Source organism: Protomyctophum parallelum (assembly GCF_964188405.1).
Source record: "Protomyctophum parallelum genome assembly, chromosome: 4".
NCBI lineage: Eukaryota > Metazoa > Chordata > Actinopteri > Myctophiformes > Myctophidae > Protomyctophum > Protomyctophum parallelum.
The window spans coordinates 7,724,328-7,736,906 of NC_139700.1; the positions used below are offsets into that span (position 1 = coordinate 7,724,328).

Here is a 12,579-nt window from a genome sequence, read left to right on the forward strand (position 1 = left end):
TGTACCTTACAGTACAGTACAGATAGAAAAACATTACAGTAACAATCACAATAAATGTATAGTTGGGCCCGGGCCGCGGCTGAGCGGTCCAGGCACCTAGGCCGGTAAGTGTAGTTGCCCCACTCATTTCACACAGGTGTGATTTTATCATTATTAGCACTGTGTAGGAACCAGTGCTGTAGAGCAGTGGTTCCCAAAGTGGGGTCTGGGGACATCTAGGGGTCGTTGAGGGAGTTCCAGGGGGTCCCCAGCTAAATGATAGTTTGGAACCAAACCAAATGGACCCTTGTGGTTCTGAAACGCAGAGTGTACAAAAGGAACTCAGAGTTAAATTAACATTGATTTTACACTATATATCGGGGTCTCAGAGATAGAAATGCCATTAAATAGGGGTCCCTAGCCTATTGCCTATCAAACTGAGGGTCCTTGAATTTATAATGGTTGTGAATCACTGCTAGAGCCATAGAAATGTTCTCTTATGGGGGACCCTGGCATGTCGTTTCAAATGGGGGTCTGCGGGGTAATTTAGTGTCAATTTGGGGGTCCTTGACGTACAAACGTTTGGGAACCAGTGCTGTAGAGGTCAAGGTATATGGGTGTTGGCCAATACCGCTGGTAAATAATCAAATATGTTAAACTTATTGAGACAATATAAGAAAACCTATTTCCTCTCTTCTCTTGAGATCTCATCAGAAATACTGCTGTTGGAATCAAGTGAAACTGCAGTGTATAAAGCAGTAAAAAAAACATGAAGAATAGCCAGAGAATGCTATGAACTCATGGCTGTAAGCTTTATTCCAACAGTAAACCAAAAAAAAAGATGATAAAACACCAAAATAATGACAAGATCAATAATATGCGTATGGATGTGTATTTTTAATAAAAATAATTCTGTCAAAATTAAACAGAATACAATATTTCATTTTTTTTAATCATGTTTCCAGTACATAGGTATGTTTTTTATTATTGTTTTTTCTTTTTTTTAATTTCATTTTAAACATTTTAAAAGTTTCATGCTAAGTAGAGTAACTCATTTCACAATTCTTTTTTTTTTCCTTTTTTGCTAAAACTCAAAATACGAAATTAAAATCATAATAGGAGTCAATTGTGCACAGCTTGTTTTTATTTTTTTTGTAATGCCTAATTCCATTTGGCCTCCCCAAATGAAATTGATTTGCTGTCAAGAGGCCTCGATCGGGTCCTAGTTCCAACACTGTCCACATGCCTCCTTTTCCTGGGAATAATCGCTGATCTAACTTGGAACAAAGCATTCCGCCAGATGATCAATGGTTATGTCTACGGCGGGATCCACCAAGGGTACACGTTAACAGTGCTGCAACACAGACCCAGTTCAAACACAAGAGCTGGGAGACTTGTTCCCTACAGGTATGCAAAACATGTTCTTACAGGTGTTTGTGTGCGCGTCTGTATGTGTAACATACTGTATGTCCTTTACAGGTGTATTTATTAGCAGGTGTATGTGTGTCATGTTTGTATATTATACTGTATGTACAGTATACAGTGTGTGCATGTGACTGTAGCCAGGAGAATAATTCCCATAGTACTGTAGCAGAAGGTGTGTTCTGTATAAAAACTAATTGTCCCAGGAAAAAGCTCGACAACATACCCTGTACTAGATCCCTCCCTGCATACACATACCCCTAGCATAATATAAGTCTGTAAATCTCTACCGTGGGATGAAGATTCTCTTATGAATGGAAATATACAATTTGGGTTAGGCGGGCTACGATACAGAGTCGAAATGCCATGGATTCACTGCCTGACTGCATCATGGCAATCAAGAGTGACAGCTGTGACAAAAACGTGAGGGGAGATACGTGGTCGAAAAGATCCAGTGTTTTAAATGGCATTTATACCGGACAGCATTTAGTAATGGTCAGTGATCTGACAGACCACGTCATTTTGGAGCAGCACACCTTAACCACCGCTCCCTATTCTGGGGGTAACATTTGCCCCAAAATAGCTGATCTACAAGCTCACAATACGTCGGCTACCTTTGGCCCAAGAGGTTTGGTGTAGATGGAAAAAAGGTGCTCCAAGTCGTGTTGGGACTCGCGTTGTTTTCACTGAAGACTAAAGGTTTTACCGGTAAGTTAAGACTGACAAACATACAGGATCCATGGAACATATTAGGATAATGCTATTAGGGATGAAACAAAGTATTAGAAAAAAATATATAATTCAATTGTAGACAGTGGGAACAAAACGGACCATTAAATGGTCAGTTTTGATAAGCTTCTCGTGGTTTAACACATTTTGTTAAACCACGAGAAGCTTATCAAATTATGTATAAGCTATGTATGATTGTCATTTAGGTGAATGAAAGAGGGTTTTTATTTGAAAGAATAACGACATTCTACCAAAGCTACATTCAACACAGAGCCACCTAAGGTGAACACTAGGTTATTTGACTGACAGTCATTCCCTGAGTCCAGAGAAGGGATTAAGGATATTTTATAACTAAGATATATTTCACTGTGTTTTCAGCATGGTCAAACTGACCAAATAAAAGGTTTACTGTGGTCTGCTGGCTTGGCCATAAAAATGTTTAAAACAAGTGTGAATTTACATTTTCAAACAGATTCAATTCCTTCATCGAATCATTTGGTGGGAGGCTACGTTTTAAAACAAAAAGCTATTCAATCAACCCAAATACAACTACAATTTAGAATACTCGTATCTCGTAATAATCGTTCTCGCTCACTTTTTGAGTCCCGACTTGTTTGTGTGAGGGGACAACAAATTATCAGGGGAAGAAAAAGGTTATAGGCATATGGCCAGCCCAGAACAATACAAACAAATTAACTAGCAATAGTATGAGTACAGTTTTGAGGGCCTGGTCAGAAGTGTGTTGATAGGACCAACAGTACAAACACCAGTCTACCACCATGATAGTTGTGCCTGTGTCTATTTGACAAAGATTGTGCATAATAAAAATCTGAAATGTGTTTCTGACTGCATTATTTGGACATAAAACCCAGTTAGTGCAACATTTCAGTTATGAAACATAATGGAAGGATTTGTGGAAAGACAACTAAGAGACAAACACTCATACTTATTTGAAGGAACACCACACTTCTAATCCAAATTATTCTATATATCTTTTTTTAAATTAAAGAACCAATGACAGGACAAGCTGAACAGATCTTTACAACATTATAATAGTTGTAATTTGGCAGAGTTGCTCAAACCTGGGCGAAACAACTCATTTTGAAAAGGTTCCCTGAAGCCTACATGCAGTAAAAAGAATGATTTAAACACAAAGGGCAACTTAAAATCTTCATGTTGGCAAATGGCTTCATTTCTTTATTCAACATTATAATAGTAACTATGCAAATAAACAGGTCTAACTCAGGGGGATGCATCTCTGTCAATAAGACTGCTCTGATGAAAGCTTGCTGCTACCATACACAAACACCACACGGTGTCAGCCATATTAGTCTCCCTCTCTAAACCAGTGGTTCTCAAACGTTTCTGGATCAGGGGCCCACTTGAACATTTTCAGAGCATGTTTATTTCATGATCAGTCAAATCGACCGCAAATGAATAGTTTTACTATCATGAACATCTTAGCATTTTGCCAATTATATGGGGGCCACCTCGCAATATCCACAGGTGGGGGAACCACCGGTCTAAAGCCTGATTTATACTTGGTCACTCAGTGTCGCGTCCCAAAGATCTACAAGTATAGTAAAATGAAGCTTTAGTTCCTTAAACTCTATGTTAACATCAAAGGCCTACAGATGAATAAAAAGCAATGTTGTCATAAGTGACCAAAAGGTGTTAATAATAATAATAATAATAATAATAATGGTGATAATAATGTTTGTTACGTATAAACAAATACATTTTGCCCCAGGAGTTAAACCCAGGGCTGGAGGTACAACAGGAGTTGTGCTCTGTTTAAAGTCCTGTGGGGGATCTGCTCCATGTACAATACAATCAACGAAGAGGTTTTGTGCTACCAATGGTAACTCGTCCACATTCACACCGGGGCCGTGTATCAATTGTCTCACATGTACTTTGTGTACTTTGAAAGTATAGCCAAAGCCAGTGGATGTGTTCTACATGCACCAGGCAAAAATGGGGGGAGGATTTGAAAGTGTTTTTTTTGTTGCTAGTATGACACTTTGTTCGTTATTGTCTTACATGCAGCAGCCTTTGATGACACGCTCCCCATTATGGCATCGACCATGCGATAGCGGCGGAGCGGCTTTTGTGGTACATTGTTTGTTTCTCAGATGTTGCAAAGATATTACCATACAGGAATAGGCTGTAGTAGTATCACAAAAAGCATGTTTTCTTAAAACAACCGATTGATTTCTTGTGACTGAAAAAGTGGAAAACAACAAACAACAAATCCTCTTAGGTGTGGAGAAATATGTAGACAAATGTAGGACTTCTGTAGAAAAAAAAATGCATCTCTTTAGCCAATGCATCATTTACATAAATAGTGCACTTCCAAATGCACTCCTTTAGGGGGGGGGGGGGGGGTAAATGTTCAGAACTGGGACTCAGGGTCTTTCTATCTGCTACATTTCCTCAGTGACAGGGTTTGACATCACTTCAATGACCTCAGTAAGGTCTAAGGTGAAGCTTACAATTGGAGGATCTAGAATCTGTGTTATTGTGGTAACCAGCTATGAGTGTTGTGGTCTGGTGGTGATATGGAAAAACAACAACAACAGTCCAATAAAAATACTGAGTCGTATAGGGAATCAAAAATCCACCCATAAAAACAAAAAGAGGAAAAATAAGGGGAAGGGAATTCGAATTTCTGTCGTCCAAGTTGAGCACAACAATCTCTAAATAAAAAGACTAGATAAACATAATAATAATTAATTATCTTTAAATAGTGTCACACGTTTTCTTGTATTTGATAATACTAAAATTAAAAAGAAACTTTCTTCTCTCTCCTCCTGCTGCTCCTCCTCTCCTCCTAGTCCCGCTGGCTCAGTCTGACGGACAGCCACACACACCAATCACACGCATGCTCTCTCCTCTGTCGCCAAGACAACTACCTGCTGGACACACCCCTTTTCAGCGCGCTGCTTAACAATAACCTGTAAGGAAAGATGGGGGAGTGGGGTAACAGTATGACAGGTAAGGAACGTTGTGTAGATGTATGCATGTACTGTACTTTATTTATTAACACATTTTGACCTGAGATCAGATTCTAAAAAATGTCTTGTGTCCTGACAGTTTTCTGAAAAAGCTATGTTTCTATGTCAGTCGTTCTTCGATCAAAAATAGCAGACCTCTGAGCTTGTAGATCTGCTATTTTTCAATAGCTAAAGCATAACATAATGCTAACACCAAAAGGGGTTCCCGCCCAAAATGGGTTAATATATCCTGTGTGTGTGTGTGTGCATGTGCATGTGCGTGCATGCATGCGTTGAACTCACCTGGACTTGGGCTAGTGCAAAAAGTTGTCTACTCTGGCGAAGGAGCAGGATCCAGAGCGGACCCGGGCCATGAGCTGAACACACTCTGTGGCCTGGCCCAGGGCCAGCATCAGTGGAGGCTGCTTAGGCAGGTTCTGGGACTCTGCAATGGGTTGTTTATGGAATGTTAGCAAATAGCAATAGAGGTAGCAACATATTGTTTGGAATGTTAGCAATAGATGTAGCACATAAAGTAACTTGTAATAGCAATAGTTGTGGTTGACTGGATGGAAAATGTAATGGCCCGCACCTATTAATTTCAATGAAAGTTGCTCACAAGCGCATGAAGCACCCGGAAGTACAGCCCTCTTCCGGGCTTGGCTACAACGTTGGAGCCAATAGAGCGTCGCAGTCCCGCCCCCTTTCATGACGACGCCAGGCCCAGGAAATTAATCTCAATGCATTTTTCCCATAGACATTTCAAAACGTATTTATTTAAAGACCTTTTAAGTGTCGTACGAAGCCAACTCTTGTCGTGACAACAATGAACACAATATTTTGGACCAAAGTCGTTTTTTTCTACTTTCTAATTCTTTGTTTGGCCCGAAAAAAATTGTTTGTTGTCATGATTTGTCACGACAAGAGCGGCGTGAACGTCTTTAAATAAATACGTTCTGAAAGGTCTATGAGGAAAATGAACGGGGATTTCTTTTCCGGGTCTCTCGAGGGGGCGGGACTGCGACGCTCTATACTCCTATAGATCATCTGATACTAGCGTATCAGATGGCAGAAGCATGCGCAGTAGAATTATAAATATGGTATAATTGGTCTTGCAATACTACCAGATTTGCTGGCTTCAATAATCCTCTGTGGTTCTCGGGGCTTGGTAGGTATCCTTAGAACTCCACTGCTAGCATAGGCTAAACAGTCTTAACATTCTTAATTATAGTCTTAATAGCTAATTTAACCATATCCTTGGTTAAATTAGCATGGTGTGACAGTCATCCCGTGTGTGTCCCTTACCCAGAATGGCGCTGTTGAGTGCGCCGCAGAGTGTTTCTCTCTGTGTGGGGTCTAACTGCTGGCCTACGGGGCAGTTCCATGGGTCTGAGTATGCTAGAAGGCTAAATGCATCCTGGAGACAGACAGTGACAGAGAGAGAGAGAGAGAGAGATGGAAAATGAAAGAGAGAGGTAAGGTTGACTGTCTCGGTGGAGGTGGGGAAGCAATGTTCTAGTCATGTAGGTATTATTTAGTTCCTGTCCGTTTTGATCAGGTCTACAAATAGCCGTTCTCTCTCTCTGCAGTCAGCGATGTGAAAATATGAACAGCCTCATTTATCATCGTTTCCGTAGAAACCAGTGCCGATCCGACTGCAGGAATCAACTCACAACCAATCACAGGCAGCGGAAGAATGATAAAATACATACAATACATGATAAAATACATCATTTAAATACCCTTATTTAACCCATTCTGACCTGAGATCAGATAAAAAAAATGTCTTCTACATCCTGACAGTTTTCTGAAAAAGCTATGTTTCGATGTCAGAAATAGCAGACCTACAAGCTCGTAGCTTGTAGATCTGCTATTTTTCAATAGCTAAAGCATGACATGATGCCAACACCAAAAGGGGTTCCCGCCCAAAATGGGTTAAAATATCTCCCTCTCTTTGGAGGTTGGAATATACCCCGGCAATCATATCCCTGTATTCACACACACCTATTTGCATACACAGCACACACCACACACACACACACACACACACACACACACACACACACACACACACACACACACACACACACACACACACACACACACACACACACACACACACACACACACACACACACACACACACACACACACACACACACACACACACACACACACAAATACTTGACACTGACACACATCTAATAAGCAAATATATAATAAGCCATATGATGAATGCGGTCTGGTAAACACAATCACTGCTGTGGTCAACAGTGGCAGAGAACGAGACAGAGTAAATCACTCACTTACAGTATAGTCGTCAACAACAGTTTACTTTAAAAGATATATCCTAAACAAACAAAAAATGGAAAATAACACCATTTGACTAAACGTTCCTACTGTATGTATAGGTCTTAACTGGATCTGCCATGTTTGACATCTGAATAGCTGTTAAAGTTCTTGTTTAACTGATTCAACATCTAACCTAATATAATACAGTAGATTGATTTTAATTCGAGGCACGTCCCGCTGGGAGACACCCGGGCAGGCACGTCCCGCTGGGAGGAGACCCCCAGGCAGACCACGTCCCGCTGGGAGGAGACCCCCAGGCAGACCACGTCCCGCTGGGAGGAGACCCCCAGGCAGACCACGTCCCGCTGGGACCCCCAAGGCAGACCAAGGTGCAGATGGAGGGATCACATCGACTCACTGGCCTTGGAACACCTCGGGATCCCCCAGGAGTTATCCGTTAACCCTGTAGTTGCCTACTTTTGTTAGGGTTACATACATTTTAAGTGAATTATGTGGGTGGCTGCTGCATATGCTTAAAAGCCTGTCGGAATGTCTAACTATCCTGGAAGGCACGTCGAACGATGGAAAAACATACATGAGCCGAGATCTGACATGAGATTTGATTGTTGGCTACACTGATGTCAAATTGACGACAGATTAATAAATGTTGAGATGGGCGTGCAGGGGTGTTCGCCCATTTCAGGGTCTGCGCAAGTTTGCACTGAGAAGCACTGAGTCTGTGCCATTTTCCTTTGCTACAAAGAGAACACTATAGCAATTCTCAACTGCAGAGCATTATATTTATATATAGTTTATTTATTTAGAATTTACCCCATTTTTCTCCCCAATTTAGTCGTCATGCCAATTAATTCCGTCCCACACACATTTCTGTGTTGCCACTGCTGTTGTATCCTACTAACTCACCTGCCAGTGACGAGCCCCCACCGAGAGGATGTAGGGCCCAATAGTCAACATTACCAACGGCAAACATTGTGTGTGTGTGTGTGTGTGTGTGCACTTGCAAGAGAGTGTGTGTATGTGTGTGAGTGTGTGAGTGAGTGAGTGAGTGAGTGCGTGCGTGCGTGCGTGCGCCTACCTCCAACATCTTCTTGTGCGTGCGTGCGCGTACCTGCAACATCTTCTTGTGCGCGGCATTCTTGCCATACTCGCGGCACAGTTGCTCGTTGAGTGTCTGCAGCTCTCTACCAAACTGAATCATCCTCTCTGTGGCGGCCTGGTTCCCTCCACAGAGCTGTCTGCTACTGCTACAGGCCTCGTCTGCACGGGGGAAATGCACACAGACCATAGACTGTAAAAAATATGGACAAAGCGTTCGCCGGGTCTAACATGGACGTAAAATGAAGCCTGTTATTCCTGCACTGTAAGTCGCCATCTTTCTAGATCCGTTTGGTACCAGCTGGCCATTGGCTGGCTCCGTTTTGGACCAGCTGGCCATTGGCTGCCCAGACAACGAGGCGGGACTTCCCCCCTTCTTCTCCGTTGGTTTTTATTTTGACTCGAGTGGGAGGGGAATCCCGATCATAGACTGTAACGGTAGCCACGCCCCTCAGAACATACGCGATGGTTTTTTTTCTTTATGGTCATTTTTTTAATTAATGGGACCATAATTTTCCAAAAAGAATATTATGACATTAGAAATGAGACTTTAAACTAGTGACTGGAAGAAGAAAGTATTCATGACCATATTTATTAAGGTAATACAGTCTAGGTGAAGTTGGGCCAAAATACATGGGCCTCTATGGAGCTATGGGGCTTTTTGGGTCCAGTCCAGCGCCACAACAGGCTATATATTTGAACTACCGATTTCAAATGAGGCTTCACAAAATATCTGGCTGACTGCCCCCCTGACACAGACACGTGTTGAGATTTATACAGTATAGTCTGATAGGTTTTCAGAAGAATCAGCCTCAGCTCTAAATGGGTGATTTGGTACACAATCCTAGAATTCCATTCCATTAATGGTAAAGTAAGCAAGTCTCTCTCTCTCTCTCTCTCTCTCTCTCTCTCCATTCAAAAGGTATTTGCGAGGGCAAACTGATGGATGAGAATTGTAAATGTAAAGCCAAAAGAAACTGTACAGTATGTAGACCAAGTCTTATGTTGCCACCTAGTGGTTACAAGTGGTCAAAACAAATTTTTTCTTGAAAAAAGAAAATCTGTTTATTGGGTTAAAAAATATATATCATTTTGATTAGAAAACATACATTAACCACTTCAACCCTATATACATTTCGGCCTTGTAGATCGGCTATTTTCTAAAGTTTTTGTACACATTTTTTAACTTGTGAAATGGGACATTCTGCAATATACGTAGACCTGTACTTTTACCTTTAGTACTTTAAGTACATTTTGATGCCGATACTTTTGTACTTTTAATAGAGTACCTTTTGAATACGGGACTTCTACTTGTAACGGAGTACATCTACATTGTAGTATTGACACTTTTACTTAAATACAACATTTGAGTACTTTTTCCACCACTGGTGTAGCGTACCCGTTACACTGATCATCAGCAGTCTGTGTGTACGTACCGGTTGTTACACCGTTGCCCAGGCTGTTGTCATCTGGTTGAAGGGTCTCTTGGTGTTTGTACAGTATGTGTGTGTACGTACCGGTTGTTACACCGTTGCCCAGGCTGTTGTCATCTGGTTGAAGGATCTCTTGGTGTTTGTATGTGCCGTTCATGATCCGTGCTGAGGAGCCGGCATCAACCACCCCGTTGGTATAATGCTCTGCTTCAATCTCCATCTCACTATCACTGTAAACGCACGCACACACACACACACACACACACACACACACACACACACACACACACACACACACACACACACACGCACACACATATAGTGAGACACTCCTGTTGACACTCCTGTTGACATGTCAATGTGACATGATATGACAACAGCTCTGTTACATGCGTGACGTGTGCGTTGAGTTTGTTTGACTACAGCTCTGTTACATACGTGACGTGTGCGCTGAGTTTGTTTGTTTACAAGTCACAGAGAGACGGGCAGCAAAGCTCGTGGCTCATTTCTAACCTACAGTATAATATTCTCAGATACATATTTTAGTGTGATGATTAAGTTTAAAACGAGTAATACACTGTCTGGATCCCATCTTGAATGAGATTAAAAACGGAGTAGTGCTGTAATCAAAACCAGCTGTGTTGGAGGAACGTGCAGCGATGGGAATAAACCAGGTGGATGAAATCAAGATTCGTTATTATTCATGCAGGAATCGACACGTCATCACGCAGCACGTTTTCGTTTATTTTTATGGACTTTTGATAGAAAAATACAAAAAGATGGACATTTTCCCATTGGTTTGGCAATCATTTTTAGGTATGCCCATACTGTATGATGACCACGGATATGCTCTAAAGGTGTGAAAAATGTATTTATCCATTTCCCTACATCTTTAAAGACACTTGAAGTGAAGTTAAAAAAGAAACAGCCAAATCTGAACCATAGCGTGATGTTAAGCTTTTGCTTCTCTCTGCCCATTCTTGAACACAAATGTCCCTTGCTTTGTTATTGTCTTAATGGTGTATGTATGGGCTTTCTGTACTTTATTTGTTCAAAATAAATAAAGATCAAATCAAATGTTAAGACACTATGATATATCAGATTCTCCTGATGTGCACTGCAACATCATTTGTATAGATATGATTGGATGATTCAAATGTACGCATTTACAAACGGCAGTCCCAAGCAAACATTTCCTCCTCTGGCTGAAACAGGCGAGCATGGCACATGCATTAAGTTGCTCGAAATCGCATGAGGCGATTTCACTCCTCCTTCCGGGTAGGAACATTCAACAGAGTGCATTCTGGGATGGATTGGACACATGAACGCGCTGCCGTTGACTATCATTACACGCGTTCGCGCACGTGCACGTATGAAACAGCGTTCACGTGTCATCATGAACGTGCGCAATGATAGTCAACGGACCAGCGCGTTCATGTGTTTGGGTCCAAATTCGGCCACCATGTCCATTTCGCCTCAGGGTTTCCTCCGGGTGCCGTTTCTATTAATATATACTCTAAGGGAGGACAGCCTTCCCTACCTTGTTTCCTGGTTGCTGTTGGCGCTGTGTGGCTGGCTCTTGGTGGAGTCGGAGGAGTTGGATTCGGAGTAGTTAACGGAGGAAGGGGAGGAGGAGGAGGAAGAGGAGGCTGAGGAGACCCCGGGGTACTTGCTGTTGCTGCCCCCTCCTCCAGCGTGGCTCTTTGATTTGTTGGGGGGAGTCACGCCGTTACTGCACGTGGGGCTGCTGTCCGCTCCTCCGGTGGTGTGCAGGTGTGGTGCGTTGGTTGTGCCGCCGTGGTGAGGGCTGAGGCTGGGCGAGCCGGGGTAGCTGTCCTGGGACTTGGGGGAGCGAACGCTAAAACAGCGAACTTCACTGTCTGTGCCGTTCACCATCTCCACGAACTGACGACACCTGACAGACACAGGACGTGATACAGTTGGTACTCTGCTGCTGAAGGAGACGGTTAGCTCTTTGGATTTACAGCACGCACGCATAAGTAATTTGTTGAACAGAAAAAGGGAAATATATAATATGCTGTCTGGAACCAGTGAACCACAGAAAGCAAGGAGAATTGGCATAAATTATCTTGACTTCAAAGTCTTAAAAACCGATGAACTTGGAAATCACATTTGAGTATAATATATGGAGTTTAATGTTGAATGAGTTTAAGAACAGAATAACCGTTCGTCCTGACCTCCATGGCAACTGAATAGGCTAGGATACATCAGCAATGAATGCAGAAGGGGAATCAGCATACTGCAGTTAGGCACTATACATTTCCTACATTTAGGCAATTGTCATAATGTAGTCATAAGATATCCCTAAAGAAGGTAAAGTTATAACTTATTTAGAGAGTCTAATGAGAACGGCTTCTTCATTACACTGATGACCTGGTCAAAAGGTAGAACGTAGACAGCAACAGAGCAAGTCACAAAACTCGAGGCATGGTTACATTTGTAGGACGGGTGGGTGGTGATAACGTTGAAGTAATACTATTACTGTTACTACACTAAACAGTCCATTTTGGGGTTACCTAAGCTCGACATGTGGCTGATTTGTGTTAGTATTTGCCAGACAAGAAGCAACAGGTTGTAGCAACTTAAAGAGACAG

General features: G+C 42.1%; 1 protein-coding gene across 2 annotated transcripts in view; it reads right to left on the bottom strand.

The window, feature by feature from the left end:
* Positions 1-770: 770 nt before the first annotated feature.
* The window catches only part of ranbp10 (RAN binding protein 10), a 37,022-nt gene continuing 25,213 nt past the window's right edge, over positions 771-12,579 (bottom strand). The window contains exons 9-14 of one of the 2 annotated variants that reach the window (XM_083763624.1): positions 11,505-11,879; positions 10,049-10,194; positions 8,545-8,693; positions 6,429-6,540; positions 5,427-5,568; positions 771-5,084 (exon numbers count right to left, since the gene is read on the bottom strand). In XM_083763624.1, the coding sequence (XP_083619750.1) occupies positions 5,438-5,568; positions 6,429-6,540; positions 8,545-8,693; positions 10,049-10,194; positions 11,505-11,879 (913 nt within the window). In that variant the 3' untranslated portion in view covers positions 771-5,084; positions 5,427-5,437. Of the gene's footprint in view, positions 5,085-5,426; positions 5,569-6,428; positions 6,541-8,511; positions 8,694-10,048; positions 10,195-11,504; positions 11,880-12,579 lie in introns of both variants that reach the window. The other variant, XM_083763623.1, reaches the window with a different exon arrangement.